Raw genomic sequence first — 21335 nt, forward strand, 5'->3', positions numbered from 1 at the left:
ACTGTAACTTTGCTCATTCGTCTGTCCACTGACACGAGTCGGATTTAGGATGCAGAAGATCAAGTCTCTCATGGCCCGGCAGGTGAGCACAGCAGGTCCACAGAGACTGAGCTGCTGAGCCGTTTGTCTCTTGACAGCTGCTGGTAGCTAGCGTGCTAAGCTAACTGGCTAATTTGACAGCTCATCGTGCTGGCTCATTAAAGGGCACATTCAGCCCGAGTAACGGCAGTTTTTCAACGACCGTATCACAGCCACGAACTATTTACCCCACATGAAAGAACGTACACGTGTAGGGGCAGGTATACCTACGTCCTAGCTGTAAGTGTTTACCATTAGACAAGCACAACAACAGGGCACCACAGTGGAAACTGGGCGGTTAGGGAAGTTCTCAGCTTGCACTGCAGTAATGTTAGACCCACCAATGGACACAACAGAGCATATCGCTTTCAGAAATCTGCCTGTCGCTTCTTCTTTTTTACTGTATGCACCAGTGGGCTGGACAGTAGCAAGCTACGCGACAACAGGACCAGGTTACAGCTGAAATAACGTTGGTTTCCCTTGACTTTGTGGGTTTAACGGTGAGTCTTATTTTGACAGGGTCTGAAAAGCCCCCAGGAAAGCATGGCAGACCTGAGTCCTGTGGAGAACCTGAGGATCCCCAGCAAGGTAAACTATGATACTGTGATTGATGCGCTGGCATGCATATTCCACAAAATCAACCTCTCTCACTGTAATAAAAGTTGACTGTATTTCATTACAGTTAATGATGTATTCAGGTAGTTAATAGAAGGTAGCTACCTGTGCTATGTTTAACTGATTTTATTTTGTAGTAAGGTGTGAGGAGCCGAATGCTTCCTGTAACAGTTTTGTGTGACATCTTTGCTGCTTTTCGTTTATTCCTTGCAATACACAGTGGCACTCATCAAAATCTGCACATTTATATATGGACTGTCATCTTATGCTCTGCACTGCTTCTCGTGTTTGAAGTTTTGAGCAACTTGACCAAGCATATCATTCAAAGAAGCGAAGTTCAATCAAACTCAGACACAGTTATATCAAATGTAGCGATGCACCATGGTTGAATGTTTTAGGATGGTTCTAAATAAGAGCCAGACTGCATCGTATTACATTTTGAACCTCTTCCTGTAAATGACCATAATTAAATCACACCAACTGGCCTTTCTAGACCGTAATGACTAAATTATAATAACTGAAGTCTCCCATTCATTTCACTTAAGGAAACCCTTCACATCACTCCTTACTCCAGGAGTGTGAAATACGGTCTGCTCTTACAGTATTTTAGCATTTTGGCATGGCAGCGTTTGAAAATGCAATCCGTCAAACTTCATCACAGGAAGCATTTGTCATCGTCTGCTTGTACAAATTCAATTTGTCAAGAGCGGATGGAGTGAAGTCGCAGCGTGGCACTATATAATCTAAAGCCACTTACTTACTTAAGCCTCAATGCACTGCTAGTTGCCGCCTTTGCTTTGACTTTGCCTTGTCGTCATGACCTTCCATTAAGGGGGCTGACTACAATTTGGAAGGTGACCAACTCTATTTATCGGCGGTGCTCGGTGATATCAGCCAGGTCGATTCAACTAGACGTTTAATTTCTCTCCCTCGGACGACTTGGCTTTTAACGGTTGACATTGTTTTGATTGTCGTCCCTTGTTTGGCCTTCATGTGAGTGGATTTTCTCCCTGGTGTGGCCAGTACCCAGGTTGAAAAACAAAATATAAGACTAAAAGGAAGTGATTTTCTGTCAACTCATCCCTCAGGGTTTGCGAAAGCAGACAGAATTTTGAAAAATATCTTTTCATCTGCTTATTTCATGTCCTGTCGTCATGAGAGAAGATAAAGACAGAGCAGTGTGTGATAAACACATGCTGTCTCTTTTGAAAGGCTCGTACACAACAAGTATTATGTTTTGTGCTTGTGGTTATTGTTACAATAAAAAGGCAAACACAGGCTCATGATTGACAACAAACATTTTATAATAATAATCAAATGATTTCAGACCATTGTAACATATTGTTTTAATACTTAGTAGACAATTTCACAATTCTGCTGCCAGACCTGTTATTGCAGAAAACAGGCCGATGACACAGGTCAGATAAGATAAGATAAGCAGCCTGGTGTAATTAGAGCCTGAATGAAAGCAGAGGGAGTGTCTCAAGAAAGATTTCTTTTCATAGGATGAATGTCTCCCCTGTAGCCAAACATGGATATGCAGACATCAAACACCCTGGTTTAAGGCCTGGGACTTTGTTCACACTGGAATTGAAGCCCCAGGAATTACTGTAAATCTTATTACACTTGCTACATTCAGCTTATGTGATATGAGGCAGCACAGTATAGGTTGCCTTTATTATATGCGCCTCAGCCTACTGACAGTCAGCGATGAATTGCGTCTTCTGTGTGTACTGCAAACACCTGCCCTTTGTGCGCTCAACCAAAACACAGGGCTTATTATTTGGTGATATTATGCGCTGACTTTATTTACTGTGCTGCTGGGCCTTTCAGCTTTCAGGGAAATGAAATGGGAGCCACGCCAGCCTGGCCTTATATGCACCGAAACCTCTTGTCCTTTTTGAATAATCCTCTCAATATGCCATGACACTGCACTACTTAACACGCTGCTCCGTGTAGGAGAGTGAGACCAATGTGCTTGACTACGTGCGTGTGTCATTATGATACTTCATCTGATGCTCACTGGATTGAACCATCGCTGTGTTTACAACCATTGTAGCCGTGACTCACATCATTTATCATCCTCCATGCAGGAGCTGACAGCAACATCTGGCTCACTATAAGGGGGGAGGACTGATGAGGGGGGTGATTGACAAATGATGCCGTCAAGACATTATCTGGACATGACTTGAAGGTTTGATGGTGTTTGAGTGATAAGCAGGGATTACATAAACATATGCTAGTTAGCCTGTAAGTGTAGAGTAGAATCTTGTGAGTGGGAAGTCTGCATTTATACGGTACTTTTATTCAAAGCACTTGGCAATTTTTCTACACATTCACAGTAGGGCTGCACAATTAATGGCAAATTGATCCAAATCACAAAGAACGGCAATTGTTTTATAAAGGTAAAATGTGTCACAAAACAGCGTTTTAATGAAATTTTGTAGGGCTGCAGTGTACTCTGACCTACAAAGCTTGTTTGGCAGATGTAATAAAAGAGACCAGGAGAAATGCCACATCATCATGAACCAATGAAAATGTTTAGTTGCACTTTTTTCGGGTGCATGTTTGACCAAAACAGCACCGTGGAGCCTTGTCATGCTGCTTTTTTCCTGCGCTAAATTGGACGTTTTATAAACTGAACAATTATCAAGATATTAATCAATGAAAAAATAAATGTCAGTTGCAGTCCTACAATTATAGCCTAAACACTAAACTCTAATTATTGTCCATAATACGGTTCAGCCGTAAGACATGTTATGTGCTGAGTAAAGCACACGGCTTCCATTAACAAACAAACAAACAAACAAACAAACAAACTGCATTCCTAACTAAGCCACATGACCATGCATTGAAGATCTCATCCATGCTGTGGTGGTTGTCAAAATCCTTCTAGAAAAAGAAGGAAAATGACCGACTTGCTCAGAAATTTTATTTTAGTTATGTGAAGCTTTTGTGACTAAGACTGCAAGTAATGTTTTTGTTTCATTATTTATTCATCTGACGATATTTCTCTGACAACAGATCTGATTTAATTCTTTGGCCTGTAAGATATCACAATCTCCCGGAACCCAAGGGGACATCTTCAAAATGTCTTGTCTTTTTATGCAAACTGTCCATAACTTGTAAATATTTAATTTAGTATCATATAAGACAAAGGAAGGTGGAGCATATTCACATTTGAGAGCTGGAATCAGTTAATTTCTGGCATTTTGGCTTGAATTATCATTCAATGATTAATCATCCATCTATTCACGATTCATCAGTTAATTGATCATGGGTTTATTGATTTATTTGTGAGCTTTTTTTCTGCTCTACTTGTGACATCACCGGAGATACCTCCCTTGGTTCACTGTAGTCAGCAACAGGAAGTGGTGACTGACATTTTCTGAAGCTTTTGTTTTGTTCCACATGATGTCTGTTTGAAGAAGTGTAGCTAGTGCTGCTGTCTAATTGAAGTAGTCATTTTAAAACGCCTTCCTGTATGCCCTGTTGGGTGACTACGGAAGTTAATGAACTCATATGAATGCAAATGCATAATATGGTTTCTGTTATGTCGTGTTTCTGTGGCGAAGTGGAGCATTTGGTTAGTTTCCTTTCACAGATGTCGGGCTGGTCATATGTGCATGCAGAGTTCAGACTCTTGACTATAGCAGCAGTTTACCCTCAGGTGAAACCATTCTCTCAAAGAAAATCTGATTCCCAATGTTCCCCCTGCTGCTGCTGCTGTGTACCTAATGCCCTCTACAAACGAACATGCAAATCTGGAGGTGAGCCAAAGACCTAGATTTAATAAAAGTATGACTTCAATCAAGAATTCCCTGTGATACAGTCTCAAAGCTAATGATAAAACAGAGGTCTACTGCAGTTAAACCCTTGGGGAACTGATAGAAATACATTGAAAGTGTTATCATTTCATGTGTCTAACAAAAGCCAATGTGCACTGTAACCTTTAAATAAATCACAATCCTGGTAGATTCTTGAGATGTGTATTTTTTATTTGAACTACTCCAAATGGCTCTGAGCTATTTTAGCTCACTTGGATGTTTTTGTTGCTTGTGTTAATCTCTGGGTTGCTGAGGTGGTATAAGCTGCTTTGTGGGTCCACACTCAAAACAGACACGCCCTTTCCCCCTTTCAATCCTCTCTGTTCACAGCTGTCGTCCCTCTCCTAGTCACTTTAAGGATTTTCTTAGCAGGTGTTGTGGTTCGATATGTCTCTTAACCACATCAATTACAATCTTGCATTGTGTGGTAAAGCAATGCTCAATCATCAAATCTTTAAATTCAACATATAAATATCAAGTCCAGTATCGACTTCCAGTGAGGCTCAGGATATCCTCTATTTTCCAACCAATGTAATGATGTATCCACAAAAAAAGCTTCTTGGACCTGATTGTTTCACAGATACAAGGAGAGCTGAAGCAATCTGTCAATTAATTGAGTAGTTTCAGTCATTTTTCAAACAAATGATGCCCAATAATTTATGGATGCATGATGTGGATGTTATTCAGCTGATACAGTTCTTCTTCTTCTTCTCCTTCACCTTCTCCTTCGTCTTCCTCCTTCTCCTCCTCCTCCTTCACCTCCACCCCCTCTGTGTAAAAATGCTGTCCTTGTCTGTGTCCATGAAAGCAATTTGTCTTTGTATTTTTGTCTATTTTTATTGGCTATAATTCACTGGTACCATTAAATAGCCGATAACATAATTTAATATATGCAATTTCTTGTTAATGTCTATCATGCATCTGTAAATCATTTGCTTGTTGCAGCCTCTAATATGTGAAGATTTATTGCTTTTCTTTCTTTCTTTCTTTCTTTTTTTTATTACATCATTGTAAATTGAATTTCTAGTTGATTGAATATTGTCGATTTGAAGAAGTCACCTTGGTTTCAATGGGTATTTCTTCACTAACTTCAATAATAATAAAAAAAAATGTTAGACTGACCAATCACGAATGAAATAATTGTTATATGCAGCCCCATATGTAAGTGCGATAGTGATTCAGTGAAGCTCTGCATCAATCTGGTACAAAATATCTCTGTGATGCTGCAAAGTGTTATATTTACCTAAAAAGCTGTTGAATGTTGAGAACAGGAGGCTTCCCCGGAGGCTTCAGCTTCCCTGTGGCAAACGGTGCTTCTCTTACAACCCTGCTGTCGGTGCTAGAGGTACATGCAGTTACCACTTTCCACCAGCAGGGGTCACCCTCAGTTTACTCAACACCCCATTTATGTCTTATCAGGAGGATAGAACTCTGGTCTTAAAAAAGTGTTCATTTAGACAGACTGAGTGCTTCACCTGCTCAATATTACATCACTTCCTTTAAAGTTTAAGGATGAATATGACTGGCTGAGTACCTCCTGTGCAATATGTATTTTCTGAAGATGGGGACTGGGGCTAGAGCTGTGAAGATGGCATGTTTGATAACCATTCATTAGCTCACACAGGCTATCTAGAGGGGGGAACACAGCTCATTTTGACAGTTCACAGGTGCTGTGGCCGTAGGTGACCCAATCAGAGATAAGCTTTTGTCTAATTATTCTTCCAAGAGCCTGATAATGCACTCGCATAATGAAACAACTGCACGACAACACAGATACAGAGAATGCTTGCTGTTGGCTCATTGATATTCAGAGCAAAATGACCGTGGAGGAAAAAATAATCAAAGACTTCCAAGTAAAAAATTCAATAGTATTATTACCTGTTAACCCAGCAGCTGACAGCAGTGTCGCAGCCTGGATATTGTGATTATGTCCTAATGTCCCACAAGACAACTGTGTTAAACCCTTGTTTAGGAGCACATGAGGCCGTACACCCAGTTAGGCTCACATAAATATTCAACACTGATTACAATGAGGGGTTTTTGATTTGTTCATCTAATGAATGATTCCATAGCGGAAATTATTGGCCCTCCTCTCAGCCGTCTTTCTGTCCTAACGTCTCGCAGGATTTTCCATGAACCTCCTGTTGTTTATTTAGTTTCCCCTTGCATCGAGGGCCCCCATGTTGTTGAGCACCTTTTTGTTCTGCGCCTGTCTTTTTTTCTCCCACGTTCAATCATCACCCCGGACAAATATCCACTTTGATTTTTTTTGATAAGGCTCGTTAAACGTCCGAATCACACTTTGGACGCAAATAGATTTCTAATTTCCGCAACGAGGCGAGAATTTCATTAATTTGCGGAGGGTGGTTTGTGTGTCCCTCATCCTTCAAAGTGAAATTTGATCAAAGCCTCACAGCGGCTGATGTTGGGATTTGCACGCGGGGCGCGTGGGGGCGTCTGTTTTGCTTTGTGCCCACACAGCGACAGGAGAGGAAGGGAATTATTTAACCCCAGGTAGCCTCTCAATTCAAGTGTTCACTTAGAGGTGTTCAGAGGATTTTCACATCACTGCAGGTGGGAGACTGAGGTAAATGGAGGGAAAAGAGAAAGACAGAGGGGAGGTGAATTGCTCCTACCGGACTGGAGAGACCACATCATTGTCTTCTTCTTTCTGCTCTAACTTTTCGCTATCAATGAGTCATCCAGCCTCCCCTCCCCCCTCCCCTCTTTGCTTTCTCTCTCATTTGAGCTGATTTTCCCACCCACCCTTTTGATGGCAGAGCGTGATCTCCTACCACCTCCCCTCCTTTGCAATGTCACGCACTCGCCCACGCGTTCCCCCCGCAAGGCTCCTGCTCACTTCTTCACCTGATTCAAACGTGGCAACAAGCACACACGCCCAGAAGGACCCTTGCAGGCATTTTGATTCTTTATTTGCCTCGTTTAAATTTATGTATGGTATATAAAAGGGATTCTTTTTGTGTAATTGAATTAAACAAGGCTATATTTGACTGTGGATGTTAAATTTACTCACAGCAGCGGTGCCTGATATAAACGTCACTCAGCGAGAGACACTCTCACCCACAGGAGCAGATTCAGTTACATGGGTGGATGGCACACTTCATCGCTTTGCTGCACGCTTCTCACTGATAGGAGCTGGGAAAATATTAGTGGTTAGGCAGGTGTGTAACAAGGTTTTCTTGATCAGCGTCTGCTATCCCATGAAGTCTATATGAGATGATGTGTGCAGGCGATTAATAGAGGTTTATATACATCTAACTAATAGGGCTGTGGATGCATATAGGGGCGTATATGTCCGCTAATTCCACATCTATTCTGGTTCGACTTGTTCCCAAGCCTGCTGTCTATTTTTAGTGCTAATGCCTGAATGTATTGATTCCTCACAAAGAAGTTGTTTGACTCAGCAATTGCTTTAAATGAAGGATTTCCAATGTGAAGCCATTTAGCATGATATGTTTCTGTACACGGGATGCCATATTTTGCTCCTTGGATGGGCTCTTTCGCATGTTGGGAAGTTGTTCTTTCAACTTCCTTGTGTTCATGAGGTTTTAAGTCGCAATATGGGATAACATGGACGCTACAAAGTAGGGTTGCAGCAATGTACTGTTTTCAAGGTATACCATATGATGGCTATCGTACTTGTACATTTGCTCATATATGGAATTCTACCACATTAGTAGTATTTATAAACTATCCAAGTACGTGACAAAATTTCAGGCACACTGGCGCGACAAATGAAAATGTTGCACTTCACAGACTTTTTGGCGTAAGACCAATATAGTCGCACCCTGCAGCCCTGTTAAGGGAGCGTTTATGTAAATGTTCCCACACCACATGATTGCACTCAATGTATATGGTAAAAAGACAGGGATTACTGACACAGCTATAGCCTTGTTCTTGTATTAATTTATTGTTTAGTAACTTTGTTTGAGACTGCAAACACAGTCGCTTTGTTACTGAGCTGTGACGATATCTCGGCTCATTAGGAATGTGGGTTAAAAACCCTTCATCTAAAAGACTCGTTCCAGCATTAAGCCTCGACGGATGCACAGCATGTTAATCAATAAGGCTCTGATGTTCCTCTGAAGGGAAATCTCCTTTTTATTTCCTGGGTCATTCCCTTCTTTTCGTCTTTTCCTCTCAGGGCTGCCTGACGTCCCCCGTGACAGCTGTCCAACGAAACATGCTGCAATCTTCTCCCAAACTCTGCGATTAATGTTCTCTTTTCCCACTTTTTTTCCCACTCCACACCACCTCTTTCCCTTGCCGCTTGTTCACTACCTAATTTTTATTCTCTTCTCTCATCACTTTGTCCTTCACCCTTCCCCTTGTCCTTAAACTCCTCTGTACCTCTTGTTACTCTAATCCTATCTCTCTTGCCTTTATTGTTCTCTCCCCTAGCGTCTTTCCTCTTTTTTTCCCCTGTATTACCCTTTTTTCTATCTTCCCCAGTTTTAATGCGTCTTCCTTGACGTTTATATAACAGATTTTGTTTGTTGTTTTCATTCGGAAATGATGCAATTCTTTGTTTTGGACCTTTTCTGTTTGTGTCCCAGTGTGTCTGGAACTTTCTAAAGTGCTTACTTCAAGGACATCTTTTCATGCTCTCTCTCTTTTTGTGTCGCTCTCTTAGGAGGAGTTGCGGGAGCTGAGGGAACAGCCCATCGACCCCCAGGCGGAGCAGGAGATCATCGACAGCATCGAGGAGGTTTACTTCTCCAGCGACTCCTTCGACATGGTGCAGCACGAACTGGAGGTCAGATTCTCTCTGTATGAACACATTTTTGACTGAATGAGAGACTCCTGAGTTCCCACGCTCCCTCCATAAAATGTATTAATTTAATCACACCCACCACATTTCAGTAATTAAGCATTTTTAATGTGGACAAATGTGGCATCCTACGCTTTGAACCGCGTCTGACTGACAGACTTAAAAGCTCTCTCTCTCACCTGAACTGCTGTCTCTTACACTTCTGCTGAGCCGCATGCGTGCCATTGACGTCCCGATTGATGGATTGCATCCGCTCAACAGAGAGAGGGTGTGAAATCTCATTAGATTTATCTTGGTATTGCTACACCATCTGAAATGAGACTCTCAGTCAAGGGGAAAGTAATTACCTATCATCCTTTGGGCCATGGATTTGTAATATCTTCTTTCCCTCGCAGAGTTTGTTTGCTGTTTGCTAAATAACGTCCTCCACCTTCTTGACTAATCTGACTTATGATCTGGCAAAGTGTATTTATTGAGCAAATTCTTTTGGCTTTTTTGAATGGAGGAAGAGCTGCAGCTATCTGCAGTCACACCAGTTAAACCAGCTTAAGCCCTTTGAAATACCTGGTGAGATATCTTTGAAAAATTAAGATGCTCAAGAGTGAAGATTAGCTCGCTCAAGATAAATGAAATCTCTGCTATGGCCCTGAGCACCAGAACTTGGATACAGTCATAGTTCTGGTTTGGTTATTTTTCTGTCTGACACACACAGCAGTGACCTTTACTATGCAGAACAGTAGACATGCAGCTGTATAGAAGTAAGGGGGGGCTTACGGACTGTCTTTGTGGATGTGTCTGCAAATGTCTTAGGTGCTTTCACCAGTGTAGGATGATATATTGTAAACAACCAATAAGGTTGTTTGATTCTATGTGTGTACGTGTGTGTGATTATAGAAACTCCCACCTGAGCTGAACCTGCAGGAGCTGGAGGAGTACAGAGACAAGCTGAAGAGACAACAGGCAGCAGTAAGTATAAGTGTATGTTAGTGTCATTTCCAGCTGGAAATGGATGTAAAAATCAAGAGACACTATTTGAGTCATTAAGTTCAATCCTGACCTCAGTAATACTAAAATAATAAAAATCAAGGCAGTCCATTTAGTAGCTCTTTTCACAGCTTTCAACTGTGTGGTTTAGAGAGGCGAGAGTCTTGCCCCTTCAGGACCACCATGGGACCTTATTTTGGAAAAGACATGTATGGTAGTGAATGGAGACAGACAAATAGGTTTTTTTTTTAGGACAATAGGTTTTTGATCCCGCTTGATCTCGAGATGATGTAGTTCACTGAGCGGTTTTACACAAAACTAGATGATATTTGACATCTTTATGAGAAACAACAACTTTATTGATTTGAAAAATGATGTTTTTAATCACCAAACATCATATGTGACTTTGGCTCCTGATATGTACAGTCCTTTATGCTCAGTTGTTGTGGAGATGTATTTGTTGATTTGAGTTCAGTAGGTGCTGTAATTTCATCTTCAGCACTTTTAGGACTTCTTGTTCTTGTTGGCATGAAAGCTCATTCATTCATGTACTTATGAGCCAAAATTCTCTATCTGCCAAAGAGACCGTTTAATATGGGCGGGCATCTGAAAAACCTAAGAAGTTGACCTTACGTTTAAAATTGTTTTGTCATTTTATTCCTTTTGTAAATACAGATTTCTGTCTTTAAAACCTTTTCCCTGTTTTGCTGCTGCTCCACTATAGATATGTAGCGTATAGTGCGCGATTGTTTACAGTAATGTCGTAGGCCCCCTCCTCTGTTCAAAGGCAGAAGTTCCAGTTTGACATAGATGGATTCTTTTAAAGACTTTGTTTATGCTGTTAAAAACTGAACTTCAAAGTTCATTCTTATGCTTGAAAACCAGACAGACCAGACATCGCCACCTCAAGGACCATTAAGTGGCATCTCTGGAAAATGGAAGTAATGAAAAGTGCGTTGAAAAACACACCGGCGCACACTGCAGACATACAGTATGAAACACTAATACATCTGGAAAATAATACTTAAAAGCCTGTTTTCATTAAGATAAGAGCTCTGAATATCTGTCTTGGCTCCATTATTTCATTGTAACATCGAAATTTGCCCGGCGGCCCAAAAAAATCCCGTCTGCCTGCCAGGTAATGTCTCAGCACAGTCAACAACAACGTGTTGAGTGTGCCCAGTGAGACTTTTTCTGAAAAGATGTTTAAAAAACTACCATGGTCATCGCTGTAAAGACTAAAAACTATTTTTTTCACAGACTATTTGAAGATTTTCATAGTGTCTTTGTCCAGCTACATAAGAACAACATGCTCATGGTTGCTCGTTGTAAAGGAAGAAAGAAAGAAAGTTGCCATTGCAAATCCACTGTGCCTTCTGATCCACAACCACAGCATGCAAAATGTCATATTTTACAATAATACATAAAACTGCTCCCATTATGATGTCCTGGGAGCTGCCTTAGTTCCATATTTATTAGATTTTGTATGAAGTATTGAATGCGTTTGAATATTGTGATGTGCAGACCACATTTTGCCTACCAGTATAACTTTGGAGATGGGGATATGGGAAAAGACAGATGACTGATTCTGACCTACACCCCATGGCCACAGTTTGTGCCAGAACTCTGATATCAGACTCTTGCGACAGCAAAGCCGTCGTTCTGAGGTTAGTCAGGTACCCACAGCTTCAGGCTGGAGAGCTGGTCTGTCAACAGATTCTATTTTTAGAAACACGCGGGGAGAGAAAGCAGCTCCTTTCTGATCCCCCAGTCCACCGCTGATTTCTCACACTTTTTCCTGACAAGCTTCTGTAGTTTCGCGCACCTATGTCTCCGTCCATCCCTCAGCTTTTACTTTTGTTTTTCCTTGTGCTTTGCTACATTTATTTCCTCCAAGATAGATCTTTTTCATACCTGCCACACATCCCTTCTTCTGACATTTGTGGCAGTTGCCGACAGAGCTGTCTGTTTATTTGAGAGGACTTTGTGGCCTCTGGCATGGTGAGACCTACAAGTTAGTAAAGCCTATTAGTACACAAACGTATGCTCACACATATCCTATCTCTCTTTCTCTCTCTCTGGCTCATTGAAATAGACGTGATAAATGGTCCAGTGTGCCGTAGACCAGAAAATCCACAGCTATGACTCTCAGAAATCTCATCAATGCAAACCTGCAAATCCTGAGTCTATAAAAGCAAATCCTCTACCTGTTTGTCTACCCTGACGCCCTGAGGCTTTTGTAAATTGCCTGCGATATATGCAGTACCTTGTTTGATTTGTTTACATAATTTTTTTAAACTGGCCTTTTTTCTGCCAATCATCATCTTGTCTCTAAAATAATGTGAGCTCAAATCCGCATTGTGTATGGTATGAACATATTATAGCAGAAAAGACCAACAAATAAAGCGTGTGTTGTGTTTTTCTCACTATCCCACTCATCAGTCAGACATTTTCAGAATTAATGTTGCCATTAATGAATAATGACTTTCTTTTATTTTGCAGTTAATATGTTTAAAGGTATTATTGATAACATTCAGCCACTAAATGTGTGTGTGTTGCTTTTCATGTTATGTTCAAGCTAATAACCCTGACATTGCTAACGCTAGCTAACATTAACATTACTAGTAACACTAGTTAGCTAACGCTGGGGCAGTACAGTATGCAAGGCACATACTGTGACTCAGCCTTTTTTATATTTTTTTACACAAAGTGTAAAATGTTGGTTAGCTTGGAGCTTCCTGCCATGTACAGTACATGTACCCCATCTGGTTAAAAAAGTGACTCTGTTTCATTGGTAAAATAAGTTTGGTGAAAATATTTATTGTTTTATTTTAGCAAAACAACACTGTTTCCTTAACAGGGAGCCTGTGTGATTGATTTCACTCTTTGATTTGGTTCAGTATGGAGAGTTCTTCCTCTCTGGTCAAAATCAATGTTATCTTTGGCATCACAAATGAGATACCAGTAAGTTTGAAATACACTAGCAGAGCACAGTCTCAAGGGGCTGCTGAATGTTTACCTTGTGTAGGTGTTAAGTCAGAATTAATTTGACAATTCACACATTTTTTTAAATCAGATATTTTATTGTGAAACCACGTGTGTACAGTATGATGTGTGTATGTGCTGCGGTTAACCAAACAAATGCCAGTCTCCTGCTGCCCACACACACACACACACACACACACACACACACACACACACACACACACACACACACACCCGCAAGCCTACAGAGGCACATAGTCGTCAGTGTGTGAAATAAAGCAGAGCCCTCTGAAAAAGGTACTCAAATTACTCACCATGGGGCTGTCGTGTGTCGGCTTTTCCTCCTGGCAGAAGACGTAGAAGGTCTCACACATTTAATTTGTGATGCCATTAGTAAAGCTCTAAAGCAGGTCGATGTACAGTAGGTATGTGTGCACTGGCGGGGGCGTGAGTAAATGACATAAAAGCGAGAAAAGGTACAGTACTGTACCTTGTGTACTGGATGTGCTTGACTCGCTGTTTGCCACTCCTTCTTCACTCCTGCTTCACTCCTGCTGTGCTGACACATGTTGACATAAATATTCCCCCAATTCCCTTTCTTCCCATCTCCTGAGTCAATTGCTTTAGAGTAGAACAGATTTTCTCTGATATAAGAGAAGAGACCAACTGCCTTATGTCTCCGCCACAGTATCCAAGCTTAATTGGCATCTCTGACTTTTGCTGGGAGAGGCTCATGGCAAATGGCTGTTTTGTGCAGCAAAACTGCGGCTCATGCGAAAAATTCAAGGGTCCAGATGCAATGTTCATTTGTGTGTTGTTGCCTTGATTCTGATCTACACAAAATGTGAAAAAGCTTTTGTTAATGTTGACACAATGACAAAGTCATCTCTTCCAAAACCTGGACTGCCCTTACCAGCTATACTTACTGCATGCATGTTTGGTGCTTGATGCCTTTGTAGGGACAACATATGATCAGTATCACAACATTTTGCATTTTAGTTCCCAAATCCCATCTACCTCAAAGTGACTTTCTTTACAGGAACGCTAGCTGCTGAGATGTCGTGGGAGGCAGCGTTAATAACGTGGATGAAGATATTCAATTTTTAATGAAACTTGAAAGCTAGAGATGACTGCCCCTCCTGCAGCAATAATGAATTCCCTCCCTACGCTCCTTTTTTTTTTTTTTTAAAGTTAGTAAAGCTTACGCAACCTTTGCCTCCCTGGCTGCCGAAATTCTCCCTGTGTTTAAATCAGGCTGAAACGTCGTCCTGCTGTGCAGAGGAAGTTTCCAGTAGTGTGTGAGTGATTGAAAATGTTACACCAGAGATCACAGCACTGCCTGAGAAACGCACACAGCTTGAAAACGCTAGTAACGTCCTAGTTAGAAGTCAGTCAAGTCGACATGAGAGAAGCTGAACCTTTAAAATAAATGTTCTGGATGGTATTTTCATTTTGCAGTCTTTCCTGCATCACAAACAAGACCACTTGTTACAAGTGCAGTCGCAGTGCATTAGACAACACTCACTGTTAAGTTTACTCTGTCTCGCCTCGTAGCTCTTTTAATCAGGAACACTGACCTTCACTATTACTTGGCTGCTCCACTGCTACCAGCCCTAATTAGTGCTAGCTAATTTAGCTTTAATTGCCTCATACATCTCGGTGAACACTTGCCAGAAGTAGCAAACATGTCCCTGCTCATGCACGTTTATTATAAGACCGTATATACAGTACATCTATGGTGTACAACCTTCTTGCTAACGAGCAAGTGCTTGATAAACTGTCCAGACATGTTCAGTATCTGTTATCGATGCTTGTATTTGTTTTCATTCTGATAGATGATGTCTGTGAGCTGCATATGGCATCTGTCTTCTCTTGTGACTTTCTTCATTTTTCCTCATTTTTTATCCCCCTCATGGCACATGTTACTGTCTTACTGTGTGTCTGAGTTGATGACTCTCCGTTGCATTATTGATAACAATTACTCTGCTTAGTATTACATGCACTGCTCTGGTTTTACAACCCAGCTACTGCACAATTAGCCCCAATTTTTTTTTTATGTGAGGGCGAGCTGAGAGCTAATGACTTTGGCCTTTGGGCTCAGGAAGGAGGGTTTAGCTAGTCACTGCTGGGTTTCCACTATGTGTTTAGACTCTTTCACTCCTTATGTGTTATAGTCAGCAAGTTGCCAATAGGTGGCATTATGGACTAATTTTGCAGCATCTTTGTGAATGGTTGAGTGTCTGTCTTGAGCTTCTCTGACATGATTCCTCACTCTCTTTTAGTTACTCTGCCATTAACTTTCCGATTTCTTGTACTCTTTCCAAGTACTGAATATGTTTTCTCTGTAGCCATCTAACTCTAATACATTTGAAATGAACGGTTTCAGCTGAGCTGCATTCGCCATCTGTGCAGATCTCTAGTCTGCCACCGTGCATACTTAACACATGTTGAAATGTCATCCCCGCCCCTAGCCTGGTCTACTGCATACTAGCAGACATGAACACCTCCTCACTATTCTGAATAAACACGGCTACTTTAACAAGTCTACTTGGTGTGTGTATGCATTGCTGTGCATAGTTACACAGTAAATGAAATGGCAAAGAGGGTGAGTGGGAGAAAGATAGTTAGTTGGTTACATTTGGAGTAGTCGTTGTCCTGCACAAGCAAAAATAACATTAATCTTCCTTCGCTCTTCACTTTAAAGTTGAAATTATTAGTTTTTTCTTCCAATTGATACAGTCCTTGAGTTCTAGAATTAGCACTTACTTAAAATACATGAGTCTGTACATTTTTTATGAAATAGCCCTTCCTCTAAAACTGGGAATCCAGTTTTAAATGGGCAAAATAAGAAAATTATCCTGATGATGTCACATGATGTCATCAGGGTTAATTCCAATTAGGTTTTGAGACAATTCATTTATAACAGAAAGAGAAGAAACAAATTAACTGCAAAAACAGGCATGAGCAAGGGCAGACGAAAGCAATGACCACATAAGCAAAATTACGTCAAGTGTTGCTTTTTTCTCAAAAGCTTAAAATGTGAAAGAAGCATCAGTAGGATGGTGGATAATGTTTTTGAGCGTCACAGCCCTTCGAAATTACTCTTTTCACATCAGAATGTGATCCCTTTGGCCCAATAACTTTCGCAAAGTCTAGAATAGCTGTGAGATTGTATTCTTTCATCCCAATTCAAGTTAACCTGTCAACCGCCGAAAGTCCAAAGTGTGCACGCTCTACGGGCCACGCACAATGTGTAAGCACAAGACGTGGATAATTCCATACCCAGGAAGTCCAACTTTTTTGGCTTTATGCGCCTCTGAGCAGCTGACATAGGAACAAATGGAGCTCTGCCTCTGACACTGTATAGATCCATGATATGGATTTTTGTTTGTTTTATGCTGCCTTAATTCTGCCATTCATTTGTTTTTATCTGTCTCTTACAAGTCTCCCACCCAAATCAAGTCCAATACTAACTCACTGGACAACCCCTTGAATGTCTATTAGTCTTAAAATTATTATGGCAAAAATAACACAAATGTCTCAATAGGAGGTAACCTGGAAAGCGATTATCAGCTCAACTGTGTTCAGGCAAAATTACATTCATATAATATCCAAGACAGACTTAAAAAACAAAACAAAACAATCCCACACACAGCTTACAGTCCTTACAGACCTTTTGGAAATGTGTTTTAGGTATTGAATGAGACTCATGAGTAGGAGTTAACCTCCACCTTGAACAACCTTGATTGTGTTGTCCTTCAGCATGGCTGAGGCTACGATTCATTCAATTTCCATTAACCCTCAGCGTTCTTCAGCTTTTTCTTTCTCCCATAACAGCAGCATCGGACAACACTCATAGCCGAGGGTCATACCGATCTCATGATCATGCTGACGGTGCTTAATGCCATCAGGAGGACACATACTCTTTTGAAAATTAGACTTTTACCTCGGCTGTGGGTCAAATTGATAAAAGCGACTTCAGAGTAATGCTATTGAGAAAGACATTGAATGGGATGAAACTGAGAGAGGCTTTGGCAAATTGAACTTTCGATACAGACGTCAGTGATTGTTATTCTTGCTCCATCCAAGATAGCAAGATGACACTGGCCAAACTGTGCTGTGACATTTAGGAAGAACATCAAAGTGTCGTTTCACTCTTTTTTTAAAAAAACAATATCTCTCTCTCCTTCTCTGTAGGTTTCTAAAAAGGTCGCAGATCTCATTCTGGAGAAACAGCCCTCTTATGTGAAGGTAAGCTGCCAGTGCCAACACACAACCACATTAAACAACTGTTTCTGTCTCATCTTGGCCCAGCCACTCATCTTGAAGAGGAAATATTTCAGCTGCTAAAATTTCACACCAAAACATATGAATCATATTTGCCATTTGGTGTTTTTTTTTTCTCGGCATCACTTCTGTTACGATTGGACACCAGGTTGTTTTGATGCCATCAGGGTGTCAGTGGATGTATTCCTGCATCAGCTGGTGATTGGCAGCAGGATAAGATAGAATTTCTGTAGCCATGGCAATGGGAATTTTGACTCCATCCATGGATAAGGAAAAGGGGGCAATAATCTGGGTTTCATTCAAAACATCAGTCCATAAAATCCCTTCTTTGATGGCCTAGTGATGGTGCAATGAACTGAAATGAACCAGCATCTTTGATGTCTTCATATCAAGCCAGAAGACATTCAGTCTATTTTTGATCAGATCCAGGAGGAACTGAGGTTACAAGAGATCCCATTTGCTATAGTAATGAGTCAGAATGACTCTTTTGACAGTAGTAAGGCCTCATTCATCTCATTTTGTTTTAAAATGCACCTTGCAGCCTAAGCAACATTCTTGACACCCTTCAAACCTTAAAACTATGAGCTTACTGTAGAGTAGTTTACTGAACACACTGCTACATAGAAAGGAAGTTAGTTGATTCTGACCTTTTTTGGAGGTTTAATCTTCTTGGATATCAACGCTTGTGAGTAAGTAAACTCTGCAGATGCTGGTGCAGCAGCAGCTGAAGACAACACCAGCGTCTTTAAGTCAGATAACTACTGTAGGTAAACATTTCTGTGTGCATTTTATGTGATCGGTGGCTGCATCGAGCGGTTTTCAAGATAAAAGCACATTTTGGCAGGAGATCAGAAACTGTAGGTCTTTCGACTTACTTTATTTAGCGAGCATACTTCACTCGTCCCATCAGATACATCACCATTGAAGTCTGGTAGAGGATGTCAAATTTGTGTTTAGTCAGTGAAGCTTTAATCTCAGCAAGACACAGAAGATGACTGACAGCTTTAACAAATTTGGTATATAGTGAAATTGCAGTGAAATTACCATCATTGTTAAACCGTCTGAAGGTCGATCTATGAATAGTAAATTGATCATTATTCCGTGACCCTCGGTGTGACTCTGCAGAGTCAGAATGACGCCTGGGCTTATTAGTAGACGTTGCTAGGGATTTCGGGGGCACTTTCACTGACCCTTCCCGGCCCACATTCACTTGGTCTACAAATGCCCTGTGGGGTTCAGAGGGCTCTTCAGTTTCTACATCTGCTGCATTAATGTTACAGTGAGAAGGAGGGCAGAGCTTGACTGCATCACTTCCTCACATTCAGAAAGACTTAGAGGCCTAAAGAATCCAAGACCAATGACGTACTAGGTGCTTGTGTTTAAGGATGAGTAGTTGAGAAAAAAATGTACACATCGTATAGTAAATATAAATGTAACTAATAGCCGTGGCCGGACGTTTTTGGGTTATCTGTCTGTCCATATGTGCCTGTCCAGCCTTTCCATTGTTGTGAACATGATATCTCAGGAACGCCTTGAGGGAATTTCTTCAGATTCGACACAAATGTCCACTTGGACTCGAGGATGAACTGGTTAGAAATGGTGGTCAAAAGTCACTGTGATCTTTGAAAATACCTTTTGGCCATGACTCAGTAACCAGGAGCTACATTGATAACATTGTATGAAATTTCTTCAAACTCTTCACTACATAAGCTATATTATGATTCTGGACAGACATGGATGTTAACTGCAACTTGGCTGGTGCGTGGAGGCATTCAACCCTGAGGCAGTATTTCTATTTTTTTTGGTAGTTCTCGATAATAATTTAATGCGAGTACTCAAATATGGAAATACCCATCCCTACTTTTGTCTTGATTTGCAAATTTGTTTATCATGTACGGCCCGGTAAATACGACTCCCTTCGACCATGAAAGGCGGTTGAGAAATGGGAACATCTTTGCGGCTCTTCTCACTGTTCTGTGTTTCCTGCGGTGTACCTGCTTTTATATGGAGGAGTTTCACCGGTTTTCCTCTCAATTTGTTTCTCCCCCACTTTCCTTATCTCTGAGTGTTACTGCATCAAACACGTACGCAGAAACACATCCTGCTGCACAAACACAGCCACGGGGCAAAATGCCACTTCTCCCCTAGTGCTCACGTGCTGTGTATAACACATCGGTGAACACATAAATTGTGCAGACACGTACACTCATGCCTCAGAGCTTGAAAGGACGGCCCGCTAAGCGTCTGATGTGATTCATAGCTATGTAGTGACTAGCCTCTCATCTGCTGGGAGCTGTTTCTGATCACTGCTGCTGCCCTCGAGTGACACGTGGCCTCCGCTTAGAAAGGGTCAAAAGTGTGATCGGGCTCTATCGTGTGGAAGATTCATCATCACTGATTGAATTACAGCTGTTAGTGTATATTTTTCAGTTACCTACATATCGCTTCCCCTTCCCGTTATTTGTCTATCTCTAAATTTGAATTTGTTGACAGATGTGACATATTTTCCATTAGTTCAAGGCGCGATCCTGTTAAATTGCTGGATCAATCAAAGGGTAAGGTAGTATGACGATTTAAAACAACTGTGAGTAACTGCCAGTTTAGAAATTGAGTGGCCAACTGCACAACCCTTACTTGTCAGGGAAGAAGGATTGCCTTGTGGGAGTTCGAGTTGTAATGAATTTGCACCAGGTAGCCCTGACTGGGTCACTCAACACCAATGTAAAGGAATGGTCTTGGACTGGTATTCAATTATTTTCCACTGGAAACACTTATTCATCACAGTTACTGCTCATGCCTTTGTTTGTGTTCCCCAGTTGGCTCCTCTGCGTGAGACTGGTAATTTGTGCTACCTTTTGTGTTCCTACCTGCCAATTACATGAGGGTCTCAAGGTGGTTTCATTGGGGATGCTAGAGATTGACAGGAAGCAGGGTTGTTAATATGTGCGGCATGGTCACATGTAAAAAAATGTCAACTCCAGCTGTGAATCTCTTCACTTGAGTGTCTTAAATATTCACTCAACTCTATTTTTCATTCACTTCTACAAAAGAAGCGACTGGGGCAGGGCCAAAACAGGAGCATCATTACAATGTGTAGGCAGGATGGGGAACATGGAGCTAGTGCATAGTCAATGTGCTTGGGGGTCACATGGAGGACCTCTTATGAATATATGAATAAAGCAGCTTGGAATAAAGTCTCGCTTGCGACTAAACATCTTCTCCTCCTTGACCTTCACTTCCCACAACATTGCCTGTATGTGTGTGGACATTGTAGGAGTCGGTTTGGAGAGTTTAATTGTACTTGTGTGGGCTTACCTTTCTGTATGTGTACAGTGTAGATCTGCATATATGGTGGAATTCAGCCTTTATTTGAACTTATTCCATTTATTGATTTATTGTTTTTTTTTTTTTTTTTTTTTTACCTCCATCATGCATACCAGCTTTTTAACCTCTTCCCTCCAGTAAAACCTGCTAAGCTGATTGAGCCCTCTGTCTGTCAGGTTAACTGTAGCTTACAGGCAGGATAGATGGCTCAGAGCAGTGGAATAACAACAAATTGGTGCCTCAGGCTACGTACTGTGCACTGAGTGTGTTGACCACCTGTGTGTGTGTGTGTGTGTGTGTGTGTGTGTGAAAAAGATATAGAGAGAAAATCTGTTTGAAGCTGCAAGAGTGTATTCAAGCTGTTTTTTGTCTTTTTCTGTTTAGAACATAACTGGATGCTTGAGTATCTGTTCATCTGCTATGCACAGTATTACCTGTGTGTT

At 41.2% G+C, this 21335-nt stretch overlaps 1 protein-coding gene across 1 annotated transcript in view; it reads left to right on the top strand.

The window, feature by feature from the left end:
- The window catches only part of vps50 (VPS50 EARP/GARPII complex subunit), a 103855-nt gene continuing 82520 nt past the window's right edge, over positions 1–21335 (top strand). The window contains exons 1-5 of the mRNA XM_073463481.1: positions 1–82; positions 598–666; positions 9175–9297; positions 10207–10278; positions 17479–17532. Of these exons, the coding sequence (XP_073319582.1) occupies positions 50–82; positions 598–666; positions 9175–9297; positions 10207–10278; positions 17479–17532 (351 nt within the window). The 5' untranslated portion in view covers positions 1–49. The remainder of the gene's footprint in view (positions 83–597; positions 667–9174; positions 9298–10206; positions 10279–17478; positions 17533–21335) is intronic.

Source organism: Pagrus major, chromosome 3 (genome assembly GCF_040436345.1).
Source record: "Pagrus major chromosome 3, Pma_NU_1.0".
NCBI classification, from domain to species: domain Eukaryota; kingdom Metazoa; phylum Chordata; class Actinopteri; order Spariformes; family Sparidae; genus Pagrus; species Pagrus major.